The sequence below is a fragment of the Bos taurus genome, chromosome 11 (genome assembly GCF_002263795.3).
Source record: "Bos taurus isolate L1 Dominette 01449 registration number 42190680 breed Hereford chromosome 11, ARS-UCD2.0, whole genome shotgun sequence".
NCBI lineage: Eukaryota > Metazoa > Chordata > Mammalia > Artiodactyla > Bovidae > Bos > Bos taurus.
The window spans coordinates 4,275,770-4,289,382 of record NC_037338.1 but is presented as its reverse complement, the minus strand read 5'-3'; the positions used below and the strand labels follow the sequence as shown (position 1 = coordinate 4,289,382).

The 13,613-nt window shown below is 39.8% G+C and overlaps 1 protein-coding gene across 3 annotated transcripts in view; it reads left to right on the top strand.

Annotated features, from left to right (window-relative positions):
• Positions 1-13,613, top strand: part of TSGA10 (testis specific 10) — a 93,157-nt gene that overhangs the window by 7,609 nt on the left and 71,935 nt on the right. For all 3 annotated transcript variants that reach the window (XM_010809800.4, XM_010809799.4, XM_015473360.3), the window contains exon 2: positions 7,963-8,091. Coding sequence is in view for 2 of the 3 variants with exons in the window: in XM_010809799.4 (XP_010808101.1) it covers positions 7,963-8,091 (129 nt within the window). In the remaining variant the exon portion in view is untranslated. The remainder of the gene's footprint in view (positions 1-7,962; positions 8,092-13,613) is intronic.

The window sequence follows — 13,613 nt, the reverse complement described above, 5'->3', positions numbered from 1 at the left end:
TCAGTAGGAAATGATGGCCAATTAAATAAGTTGAGTGTTGAGAGAAATTATTAATAATAGTAATTGTAAATAATAATTTATATAACAATTGTAAATAACAATAATATTTCAGATCAGAACAGATCAGTTGCTCAGTTGTGTCCGACTCTTTGCGACCCCATGAATCGCAGCACACCAGGCCTCCCTGTCCATCACCAACTCCCGGAGTTCACTCAGACTCACGTCCATCGAGTCAGTGATGCCATCCAGCCATCTCATCCTCTGTCGTCCCCTTCTCCTCTTGCCCCCAGTCCCTCCCAGCATCAGAGTCTTTTCCAATGAGTCAACTCTTCGCATGAGGTGGCCAAAGTACTGGAGTTTCAGCTTTAGCATCATTCCTTCCAAAGAAATCCCAGGGCTGATCTCCTTCAGAATGGACTGGTTGGATCTCCTTGCAGTCCAAGGGACTCTCAAGAGTCTTCTCCAACACCACAATTCAAAAGCATCAATTCTTCGGCGCTCAGCTTTCTTCACAGTCCAACTCTCATGACCCAGGAAAAACCATAGCCTTGACTAGACAAACCTTTGTTGGCAAAGTAATGTCTCTGCTTTTGAATATGCTATCTAGGTTGGTCATAACTTTTCTTCCAAGTAGTAAGCGTCTTTTAATTTCATGGCTGCAGTCACAATAATATTTAGTAGTTATTATTTATTGCCAAGCCCTATTCTAAGTGCTTTACATAAAATAAATCCTCACAACAACTCTGTGAAGCAAGTACTGTTATCATTCCTATTTTGTTTTATGCTTTAGATACTTATTTGTTTATTTTGCTGCTCTGGCTCTTAGTTGTGGCATGCAGAATCTTTCAGTGCAACATGTGAACTCTTAGTTGTGGCATGTGGCATCTAGTTCCCTCACCAGGGATTGAATCCACTCCCACTGCATTGGGAGCACAGTGTTAGCCACTGAACCAGCAGGGAAGTCACTGTCATCCCTATTTTAGAGATAAGGAAGCTGGGACCAGAGTAGTAATTTGCCCACGGTCATGCAGCTGACAAGGGGCAAAACTGACATCATGAACCAAAGCAGACTGATGCTACAGAGCATGCTCTTAACGATGGTGCTGTGTTGCTTCCCCAGTGAGAAGGATTGCGATTCTAGCTTGGGTGACAATTGCTGCTCGAAAAGTACTCTGTACTTTACTTACATGCCTTCTCTGACCTCTGTTCCATCCAGAGGTCATGGGAAGGTGGAAGATATTCAGGTGGACCAAGGTGGAAAAACTGGCAGGCCAGGCATGGCCATTTCAGATAGACTGATTTCTCTCCCTCTTTATTGCTTTCAAAGCTAGTGCAGGGAAAGCAGCAACTCTAATATGATGGCTCACAGTTGTCAGGTAAACTCTTGGTCTCTATACTTTTAATTTCTAGACCTGACTGATAGTAAACTTGACTGTTCATCTTACCAAAAGAAGAGGGAAGCTTCCTTTTTCTAAATTAATTTTTATTGGAGTATAGTTGCTTTACAGTGTTGTGTTTCTTGCTGTATAGCAAAGTGAATCAGTCATATGTATACGTATATCCCCTCTTTTTTAGATTTCCTTCCCATTTAGGCCATCACAGAGCACTGAGTAGAGTTCCCTGTGCTGTACAATTGGTTCTCATTAATTCTGTTGATATTTTGTACATAGTTGTGTATATATGTCAGTTCCAACTCCCAATTCCGCCCTTCCACCCTGGGAAAGTTCCCTTTTGTCTGCTTTAGTACACTGCTTCATTATCAAGCTCTACAAATTTATATTGACACCTTCCTGTTATCCAAAGAACTCAGTGCAGATTTTATGGGCATACAGAGAGCTCTAGCATATTGCTTGTTCTTAAGATACTAATCAAATCTCTTATGATTATACAGTGGAAGTGAGAAATAGATTTAAGGGAATAGATCTGATAGACAGAGTGTGTGATGAATTATGGAGGGAGGTTCGTGATATTGTACAGGAGACAGGGATCAAGACCATTCCCAAGAAAAAGAAATGCAAAAAAGCAAAATGGCTGTCTGAGGAGGCCTTACAAATAGCTGAGAAAAGAAGAGAAGCAAAAAGCAAAGGAGAAAAGGAAAGATATACTCATTTGAATGTGGAGTTCCAAAGAATAGCGAGGAGAGATAAGAAAGCCTTCCTCAGCTATCAGTGTGAAGAAATACAAGAAAACAATAGAATTGGAAAGACTAGAGATCTCCTCAAGAAAATTAGAGATGCCAAGGAGACATTTCATGCAAAGATGGACTCAATAAAGGACAGAAATTGTATGGACCTAACAGAAGCAGAAGATATTAAGAAGAGGTGGCATGAATACACAGAAGAACTGTACAAAACAGATCTTCATGACCCAGATAATCACGATGGTGTGATCACTCACCTAGAGGCAGACATCCTGGAATGTGAAGTCAAGTGGGCCTTAGGAAGCTGACTATGAACAAAGCTAGTGGAGGTGATGGAATTCCAGTTGAGCTATTTCAAATCCTGAAAGATGATGCTGTGAAAGTGCTGCACTCAATAAGCCAGCAAATTTGGAAAACTCAGCAGTGGCCACAGAACTGGAAAAGGTCAATTTCTATTCCAATCCCAAAGAAAGGCAATGCCAAAGAATGCTCAAACTACCACACAATTGCACTCATCTCACATGCTAGTAAAGTAATGCTCAAAATTCTCCAAGCCAGGCTTCAACAGTACATGAACTGTGAACTTCCAGATGTTCAAGCTGGTTTTGGAAGAGGGCAGAGGAACCATAGATCAAATTGCCAATATCCGCTAGATCATTGAAAAAGCAGGAGAGTTCCAGAAAAACATCTATTTCTGCTTTATTGAGTATGTCAAAGCCTTTGACTGTGTGGATCACAATAAACTGTGGAAAATTCTGAAAGAGATGGGAATACCAGACTACCTTACCTGCTTCCTGAGAAATCTGTACACAGGTCAGGAAGCAACAGTTAGAACTGGACATGGAACAACAGACTGGTTCCAAATAGGAAAAGGAGTATGTCAAAGCTGTATATTATCACCTTGCTTATTTAACTTATATGCATCATAAGAAGTGCTGGGCTGGATGAAGCACAAACTGGGATCAAGATTGCTGGGAGAAATATCAATAACTTCAGATATGCAGATGACACCACCCTTATGGCAGAAAGTGAAGAGGAACTAAAGAGCCTTTTGATGAAAGTGAAAGAGGAGAGTGAAAAAAAATTGGCTTAAAACTCAACATTCAGAAAATGAAGATCATGGCATCTGGTCCCATCACTTCATGGCAAATAGATGAGAAACAATGGAAACAGTGACATACTTTATTTTTGGGGGCTCCAAAATCACTGCAGATGGTGACTGCAGCCACGAAATTAAAAGACACTTACTCATTGGAAGAAAAGTTATGACCAACCTAGACAGTATATTAAAAAGCAGAGATATTACTTTGCCAACAAAGGTCTGTCTAGTCAAGGCTATGGTTTTTCTAGTCATCATGTATGGATGTGAGTTAGACTATAATGAAAGCTGAGCACTGAAAAATTGATGCTTTTGAACTGTGGTGTTGGAGAAGACTCTTGAGAGTCCCTTGGACTGCAAGGAGATCCAACCAGTACATCCTCAAGCAAATCAGTCCTGAATATTCATGGAAGGACTGATGTTGAAGCTGAAACTCCAGTACTTTGGCCACGTGATATGAAGAACTGAATCACTAGAAAAGACCCTGATACTGGGAAAGATTGATGGCGGGAAGAGAAGGGAACGGCAGAGAATGAGATGTTTGGATGGCATCACCAACTCAATGAGCATGAGTTTGAGTAAACTTCGGTAGTTGGTGATGGACAGGGAGGCCTGGCGTGCTGCAGTCTATGGGGTCACAAAGAATCGGACACGAATGAGCAACTGAACTAAACGAACTGAAACATACTAATAACTATGTGAGGAAGACCACGGAAAATGCATAGCTACATAAATTGTTGTATTACGAGTATCTTGGATGTCTCAATGAAGAGGTGATCACTGTTTGACAGAGAAGACAGAGAAAGCCTCCTGGTGAATTTGGAATTCAAGCCTTAGAATGCCGGGAGCCACCGCAGGAGATCCCACCCATGACAAGGTCATGAGGAAGAGACCTGACAGGCAAGGCAGATCAGGACCCTGGACCTGCTCGAGCATCTACCCCGAAACCAAAATCTGTCTGTGTACTGTTTACTATATTATGTTTTTCACCAACTCTTCTGACATTAGCAGGGGGCTATCCCTGACCACCTTTCTCTGAAGAAAATCAACTTAGGGCTCTAATTAATAAGTCTCCTGGACATGAAAGGAGTATTTCAATTCAAATCCCTCTGATTAGCATTCTAGCTTGCTTGACAGGTTTATCCATACTCTTAACACTAACGCACATGAATATTCACAACTTCCCAACCGTGAAAGGCACGGGAAGCCTGAACATTCTAAAAGTCCTAATGGGCATAGAGCCCTTTAAGGGGTGAAAAATTATTAGAATAGTACTGGTAAAGGGCTTCATTATTGGGCCAATGCTTGCTGCCAAGTTCCTGTATCTCTTGTCCATTGTCACCTGCGAGTGCGTTAGTTAATGTAGTTGAAATGTAAGAAAAACAAGTAGTAGCCTTGGTATTAACCACATCAGACCTTTGAGCTAATAAGTTCTTTCTTTGTTGTGACCCACTGCACCTTTGCTCCGTGAGAATGTAACTGTTTAGTACTTTCTGAGGCTGACACAGATTAGAAATATAAAGAAAAAACACTTCAAGGGAAAACAAGTTTTCTGGTTGATCAACCTTTATCAAAAAAGGGTCATAAAATGTCAACAGGCCTCCAGGCCAGAAGATAATGTACATAGCAAAAAACCCTTGTTTATGGAAAGGCATACAGAAAAAAATCCTGGTTTCAATAAGGGCAAAACTGCTGGAGTGTTTGGGCTGACTCTGCATGACCTTGCATCTTTCATTTCCCTCTATGTACAAGTCAGGGTATAAAAGCTCCTTTTGAAAATAAAGTTATGGGCCTCGCTCACCAAAGCTTGGCCTCCCCGTGTCATTCATTCGCCGACGCCGTCCATCCTGAGGGTACCCTTGGATCCTCCTGGGGCTGGACCCAGCATTAGAAGTTTCTTTTACTTTGGTGGAGAAAAGGGTGAGGGCAGGGCTCATGAGCAGAAGATAATATGGGGGCATCCCTGATGGTCCTGTGGCTAAGACTTCATGCTTTTAATGCAGAGGACCCAGATTCGATCCCTGGTCAGGGAATTAAATCTCACTTAGTGCGACTAAGAGTTCTCATGCCACTCTTTTTTTTTCAGTATTTATTGGAGTATAGTTGCTTTACAGTGTTCTGTTAGTTTCTGATGTACAGCAATGTGAATCAGCCAAATGTATATATATCCCCTCTTTGTCACTGAGTTCCCTGTGCTATAGAGTAGGTATACAGTAGGTTCCTATACAGCAGGTTCTCATTAGTTATCTATCTTATTCATGGGATCAATAGTGTATGTATGGTTTACTTGCTAAGTCATGTCCCACTCTCATGACCCCATGGACTGTAGCCTGCCAGACTCCTCTGTTCGTAGGATTTTCCAAGGAAGAATACTGGAGTGGGTTGCCACACTGCAGGCAGATTCTTTACTGACTGAGCCAGCAGGGAAACCCCAGTGTATATATGTCAGTCCCAATCTCCCAATTCATTCCACCCCTCATTTACCCCTTTGCTGTCTATATGTTTGTTCTCTACGCCTGTGTCTCTGTTTCTGCTTTACAAATAGGTTCATCTGTATGAGAAGCTTTTTCTTTTTCATGTTTTATTTATTTTTATTTTTCAGTTGTGCAACTTGTGGGCTTGCAGAATCTTAGTTCCCTGGCCAGGGATTGAATCCGAGCCCCTTGGTTGGAAATAAGCACTCGTAACCACTGGATCACCAGAAAATTCCCGCTGAGCAGTTTCTTGAAATGCAATATTTCAGATCGACTGTGAATTAAAAAAAAAAAAATCTGCATTTTAACAAGATTCCCAAATTATTCACGTTTACTAAAATTTGAAAAGTAGTGAGGAGTCATTTGATCGTTATGCTGAGTTGCATGTTTATAACTAAGGATATGTTTTCAACAGAAACTATGTAAGAAATGGTGGTTAGGATTTCAGCCTAACCCATACAGGCCTGAAACGATTCATAATTAGAAACGCTGTGTGGAGTCTAATGCTTACGTTCTAGGACAGGCAGGAACTGCTGGACTGGAGAACAGAAAAAGCAGATTCGTGTCTTGGTTAGAGAAAGGGAAAAAGCAAAATAAACATATCAGACTGCTATGGGCTGGTTTGCACAGGGTGTGACACAAGTTCAGTGACTGGGGATACTGATCCTGTAATTTCCCAAGAACTAGGTTCTGGAGCGCAGCATCTGTGTTGCTTTGCTTGTAGCAAATTCTGTCTTAACATAGTGGCAGCCTTGATTGAGAGAACAGATTATTTCCATAAATTATACAGGTTCTAAGATACATAGTCAAGTGAAAAAAAGCACCTGCAGAGTAGTATGTATAGTATGCATGTGTGCATTCCAAGTCGCTTCAGTGGTGTCTGCCTGACCCTTTATGACCCTATGGACTGTGGCCTGCCAGGCTTCTCTGTCCATGGGATTCTCCAGGCAAGAACACTGGAGTGGGTTGCCATGCCCTCCTCCAGGGAATCTTTCTGACCCAGGGATCGAACCCACATCTCTTATGTCTCCTGTATTGGCAGGCGGATTCTTTACCACTAGTGCCACATGGGAAATCCCATGTGTAGTATGCTAAAGTGGAAAATCTTTAACACTTGTTGTTTTGCCCATGTGCAAATATGTATGTAGAAAAATTCCTAGAAATGGAATTATTTGTACAGAAGCTGTGTAGATTTGTAATGTTGCTAGATTTTACCCAGTTGTTTCCATAAATATCGTATCTATTTACACTGCTACTAGTGATATTTAAGAATGTTTAGTTATATAACCAACTTTATGATCTTTGCCAATGCGATGGTTAAAAAATGGTATTTCAGTGTTGTTTTAATTTGTATCCCTCTAAATGGTGAGATTAAATATCTTGAAATGTATTTAAAAGTCATTTCTGTGAAATATCCTGGTGCATGGGTGCATGCTCAGTCGTATCCAACTCTTTTTGACCCCATGAACTGTAGCCTGCCAGGCTCCTCTGTCCATGGGATTTCCCAGGTAAGAATACTGGAGTGGGATGCCATTTCCTCCTCCAGGGGATCTTCCCAACACAGGGATTGAACCAGGGTCTCCTGCAATGCAGGTGGATTCTTCACCACTGAGCCACCTGGGAAGCCCCTTATTCTTGGCCAGTTTTATATTACAGTATTTCTTTTCCTTTTTTTATTTATAGGAATTATTTACATATTAGGGAAGTTAGCCCTTTGTGATATGGGTAGCAAATCTTTTTGTTAATACACAAAAACAGCAATGAACAGGTAGCTAGTGGCTGCTGTATTGAATATCATAGGCCTCGAAGTTGACCATTGCTGCTGACCCTAAGGAAATGGCAACCCACTCCAGTGTTCTTGCCTGGAGAATCCCATGGACAGGGGAGCCTGGTGGGCTGCCGTCTATGGGGTTGCACAGAGTCGGACACAACCTATGGGGTTGCATAGAGTTGGACATGACTGATGTGACTTAGCAGCAGCAGCCTGTTTCCTTATATACAGTGGGGTATGTGTTTTTTAAAAATTGTGTTCAAGATTGTAGTTCCATATATAGAAAACACATGGAAAAAGTTTTGTAATGTAGTTTTAAGAAACTAAAACTTGATGAAGTCCTTTTACCTGGTGGAACAAGGTTAAAAACATTTTTTTAATTGAATGTTACTAATTTTCAAAATTTTAATTGTTATGGGAAATCACATGGCTGTTTTAAACCTAAATGTCTCTGTATTATTCTCATTCTTTCCACCAGGTTACCACCAAAGAACATGATTTTGGTCTAGGGGCTCCAGTTTCTGAAGCTGAAAAATACCAGAATATTCTCCAGCTAGAGCAAGAAGTGAGAAATCAAGACAAATTCATCTCTACACTGAAATTACAGGTTACACTTAGTTTCTGTGCATATGTCCCTAAGTTAATTTAGGGTGGGGGCCTATATTAAAATAAGATAGAGAATAAATTCTCATTCAGTACTCATTTAAATTGTATGGGTCTAAAATCATTCCATTTTTATCTTAACCATCTTGAAAACACAGGTTCAGAGTGAGTACAGACTGTGTGCCAGGTATTGGATCAGATGCTTTTAAGTACATAACCTTACTTCGTCATCCTGACCTTGTAAGACTGTGGTGTCACTTCCATTTTACAGATGTGGAAGCTAAAGTTCCGAGAGGTTAAAGAATTATTATATTTGACTAATGAGTGACAGAGCTAGGATTTTCCTGAACTCCCAGTTTAGCTGGAATTTGATTCCAGTTCTGTGAACTCCCAAGTTCAGTCCTGTTTCTGGTCTCCTGGTGTCTGACCTGTGGAATAGCTATTAATGAAGTGAAAAGTGTTAGTCACTTAGTCGTGGCCGATTCTTTGCAACCCCATGGACTGTGGCCCACCAGGCCCCTCTGTATATGGAATTCTCCAGACAAGAAACTGGAGGGGGTTGCCATTGCCTTCTCCAAGGGATCTTCCTGACCCAGAGATTGAACCTGGGTCTCCTGCATTGCAGATAGATTCCTTACCATTTTTCCTAGCCAACAAGGCTGTTAAAAGAAACTTCCTCTTCTAGGAAAATGGAGTAGACTTGCTTTTCCTTACTCTTTCCACTAAGTACAGCTGAAACCCTGAATATTATGTGTGAAGCAAACCTAAAAACACTTTGACTGGTGAGCAGAAGGAAGAGTTGCTAGGCATCTCAGTGCCCAGTGACTGTTAGGACGTGGTAGGAAGTTTCTGGTTTTTCTTTGTGCTCCAGGTATCCCAGGCAGAGTACTGGAAAAACTGGCAACCAGAAATAAGGGATGCAGATTAAAAAAGGTGTCAGAAAAGCCATGCCTCCTAGCCAAAGGACTAGGAAATGGGCAATCTAGCAAGGCAGATTACTCTTAGATAAGAACTGCCCACTCTTAGCAAATACCAAGGAGAAATCTAGCCCCATAAAAGCCTAGACATCCACCCTTGTCACACTATAACAAGGAGCCCACCTTGCCCCACCCTCTGCCACCCTGCCCCAGAAGGCCCCCATCCCACCACTGTTGTATCAAAGAAGGCTGAGTGGAGAACTAAGACTTTAGCGTCCATTAGGCAGTAAGGAAGTCCCCAACCCCACATTGTCAGCAGAGACCATGTGGGGAGCCAGGAAATCCACTGCCACCTGGTAGTAAGAGAAGCTTCCTTTTTCTGTTTGCTGGGGTGATACCAGAGGTGACCTAATGCAGAGTCGGAACCTTTACCACCCTACAGCAGGAACAAGTCTACCCACCCACAGTGGCTGTGGGGAGCAGTAATAAGATGCCTCTCTTCCTGCTCGCTCTGGTGGTATCAGCCGAGGATGAATTCTCATCCCTGCCTAGCAGTCACAAGAAGCCCCACGTTTCCTGGGTGTTACCCGAGGCCTTATGGAGAGATTGGACTTCCGCTCCTGTCCACAGTAACAAGCCAGTGTCCCTCTTTTCCTGCTGGAGCAGTGTCACAGGAACCCTCCCAAAAAACATGAGTCGGTGTCTTAGACTACCAGACCTCAATAAAAGATAAAATCACTCCTCATCCCCCAAATCAGGATGCTGTCAACCTCTGTGAGAAAAGAGGTGTCTCTAACCCTAACCCTAACCCTAATTGGTGTCCTCACCAATGCAGAGATGAATCAGATAATAGTTATCTGACAAAGATTTTAAATTAGCCCTCAAATAAATGCTTTAACAGGCAATTTTGAGCGTGCTTGAAACAAACAGAAAATATCATCAAAGAAACAAAAGATATAAAGTATTAATAAAGTATTAAGTATTATTCCAGTGGAATTTTGGCAGCAAATAAGATGTTCTTCAGTAGATGAATAGATAAACTGTGGTACACAGTAGAATATTATTCATTGATAAAGAGAAATGAGCCATCAAGCCATAAAAGACATGAAAGAACCTTGAAAGGATATTGCGAGGTGTTAAAAGCCCATCTGAAAAGATTACGTACTCTGTGACTCCAACTTCAGGACCATCTGGGAAAGACAAAGCAAAGACATTAGAAGATCACTGGTTGTCAGGGGTTTGGAGGGAGGGGTGAATGGAGCACAGTGGGTATTTAGGGCAGTATATATTCTGTATAATACAGTAACACTAGCTACATGTCACTATACATTTGTAAAAACCCACAGAATCTACAACCCAAGGAGTGGACCCTAATTAAACTCTGGATTTCAGTTAATAATAATTTATAATGTTGGTTCATCAGTTGTAACCAACGTACCACACTAAAACAAGATGTAAATAAGGGGAAATCGGGGTGAGTGGGAGAGGAGAGAAGGGTGTGTGGAAACTCTGTACTTACTGGTCAGTTTTTCTGTAAACCTAAAACTGCTCTAAAAAAGTAAGGTCTGTTAAAGAAAAAAACACATGGGAGAAAAGATTTCCAAATTATGTATCTGATAAGGAGTTAATATCCAGAGTATATAAAGAACTCCTACAACTCAGCAACAAGAAGACCCAAAACAACTCAGTTCAAAAATGGGCAAAAGACTTGAGTAGGTATTTCTCCAGAGAAGAGATACAAATGGCCATAAGCATATGAAAAGATGATCAGCATCACAGTCTTTAAGGAAATGCAAATCAAAACCACTATGAGATATCACTTCACACCAATTAGGACCACTAGTTATCATCAAAAAGCAAAAAATAACACATATTGATGAGGATGTGGAGAATCTGGAGTTATTTATGCATTGCTAATGTAAAATTGTTTAACAAAAAAGTTTGATAATTCCTCAAAAAATTAAGTATAGGATTACCATGTGATCTAGCTATTCCACTCCCAGGAATATCCTCAAACTATTAAAAGCAGGGACTTAAACAGATACTTCTATTCCAAAGTTCATGATAGCCAAAATGCAGAAAAAACCCGGATGTCCATCGACGGATGAATGCATAAACAAAGTGAGGTATATACAAGCAACGGAACTTTATTCAGCCTTAATTCAGATGGGAGACAACAAGATGGATGAGCCCTGAAAACGGCGTGCTAACTGAATTAAGGTACAGGGCAAATATTGTATGATTCCACTTACAAGAGTTAGATTCATAGGTGATTATTTAATGGGTACAGTTTCTGTTTATGATGATGAAAAAGTCCTGGGAATTAGATATGGGACGGTCGTACTATGTTGTGAATGTACTCAATGCTACTGAATTTTACACTTAAAAATGGTTAGAGTGGTAAATTTTGGGATGTTCTATAACTGAAATTAAAAACTCAACAAACAAACATGGAGAAGAGAAGAATGAATCACTGAACATGAGAGTAGAAACAGAGAAATTACCTAATGTGAACAATAGAGAGAAAATAGATTGAAAAGAATGTGAACAAAACCTCTGGAACAGGTGGGCCTATAAGAAATGCTCTGCATTTGGATGGCTGGAGTCCCAGAAAGAGAGGTAAGAGAAGGTGGGGCTGAAAAAATATTTGAAGAAATAATGGCTAAATATTCCCCAAATTTGAAAGTGAGACTAGGGGTCTCCCAAAGAAATCTACCCTGAGACACTTCATATTCAAACTGAAAAGTAAAGACAAAAAACATCCTGAAAGAAATGAGAGAAATAATTCATAATTTATAGGGGAACACCAATTTAAATGACTGCAAATCCAAAAACATGGATATCAGAAGGAGGAAGTGGCACAACATTTTTTCAAGTGCTGGAAGAAAAGAGCTGTCAACCTAGTACATATTCTGTATTTAGAGAAGTATCTTTCACAAATGAAGGGCGAATTAAGATGTTCTCAGATGAAGAAAACTGAGTTTGTTGCCAGCAAAGCTACCCTAAAAGAATAGCTAAAGGAATTTCTCTAATGAAGAAGGAAGTGATAAAAGGTGTAGTCTTGGAAGAAGAAGAGGGAAGGAAGAACAATCCGTAGAGCAAAAATATGGGTAGCTCTGATAGAATTTCCTTTTCTACTTTTCTGAATTGTATCTGTCAGATGTCTTTATCAATGCATGCAAAGGGAATATTTAAGACAATTATCTTATTAATAGAGGAGGGTAAGGGACATAAAGGGAGGTAATAATTTTCACTTCACTTGAATTAGTAAAATGTAGGCTGTGATGTGTGCTCAGTCACTCAGTTATATCTGATTCTTTGCAGCCCCATGTACTCTAGCCCACCAGGCTCCTCTGTCCATGAGGAATTTTCCAGGCAAGAATACTGGAGTGGGTTGTAATTTCCTACTCCAGGGAGTCTTCCCTACCCAGAGATCGAACTCGTGTCTCTTGCATTGGTAGGTGGATTCTTTACAAATTGTACCACCTGGAAAGCCCGGAGGCTGTGATAGCTTATGAATATAAATGAAACACCTAGAGCAACAACTAAGAATCTCTACAAAGAGATATACTGAAAATTGCTATGTATAAATCAAAATGGAATTCTAAAAAATGTTCAAGTAACTCAGAGGAAAGCAGGTAAAATAAAACAAACAAACAAAAAAAACCAGAAAATAACAAAAAAATCACACTTGAATCTTAGCATAAAAGTAAATACATTAAATATATGTAATCTAAATACACCAATTAAAAGATAGAAATTGTCACAGTAGATTAAAAAGAAACATGACCTAGCTTTATGCTGTCTGTGAGAAATTCACTTCAAATATAATGATATAGCTAGCTTGAAAGGCATTCAGACCCAAATGAAGAAATGGAACTTTCCCTGTTTACAGATGATGTGATCTTCTTGCTGGAAAATCTTGTAAAATCTACAGTGTAGAAACTGGAACTAATAAATGAGTTCAAAAGGTCAGAATACAAGACAAACATATTGTATATTTGTATATTATAATTAAGTTGTGGAAATTTAAAAAGATGCAATACCATTTACAATCACTCAAATAGAAAATGTAATCTTTGGATATAAATCTAGCTAAATAAGTATGCACTTACATTCTGAAAACTATGAAATGTTAATAAGAGAAATCAGAGTAGATCTAAACAAATGTTCAGGGATTGGAAGCCTCAACCTAATAAAGATGTCAATTCTTTCCAAATTGATACACAGATTTAGTGTGATTCCCATCAAAATTCCAGGAAAAAATAATTTTGAAAAAGAACAAGGTGGAAAGAGTCATTCTCCTTGATTTTAAAACTTAATATATGGCTATAATAATCATGATTGTATGGTATTGCTAGAGTAATAGACACAGATCAATGATACAGAATAGAGAATCCAGAAATAGCCTTACACAAGTACAGCAAGATGATTTTTGGCAGAGGTACAAATACAGTCTAGGAGTAGAAGAAAGGGAGTCTTTTCAACAAAAGTTGTTGGATATCTTTTAGGGAAAAAAAAAATTAGACTAGACCTAAACCTCATACCTTACACAAAAATTAACTCAAAGTGGATCAAATGTAAAAAAAAAACTATGAAACTTTTAAAA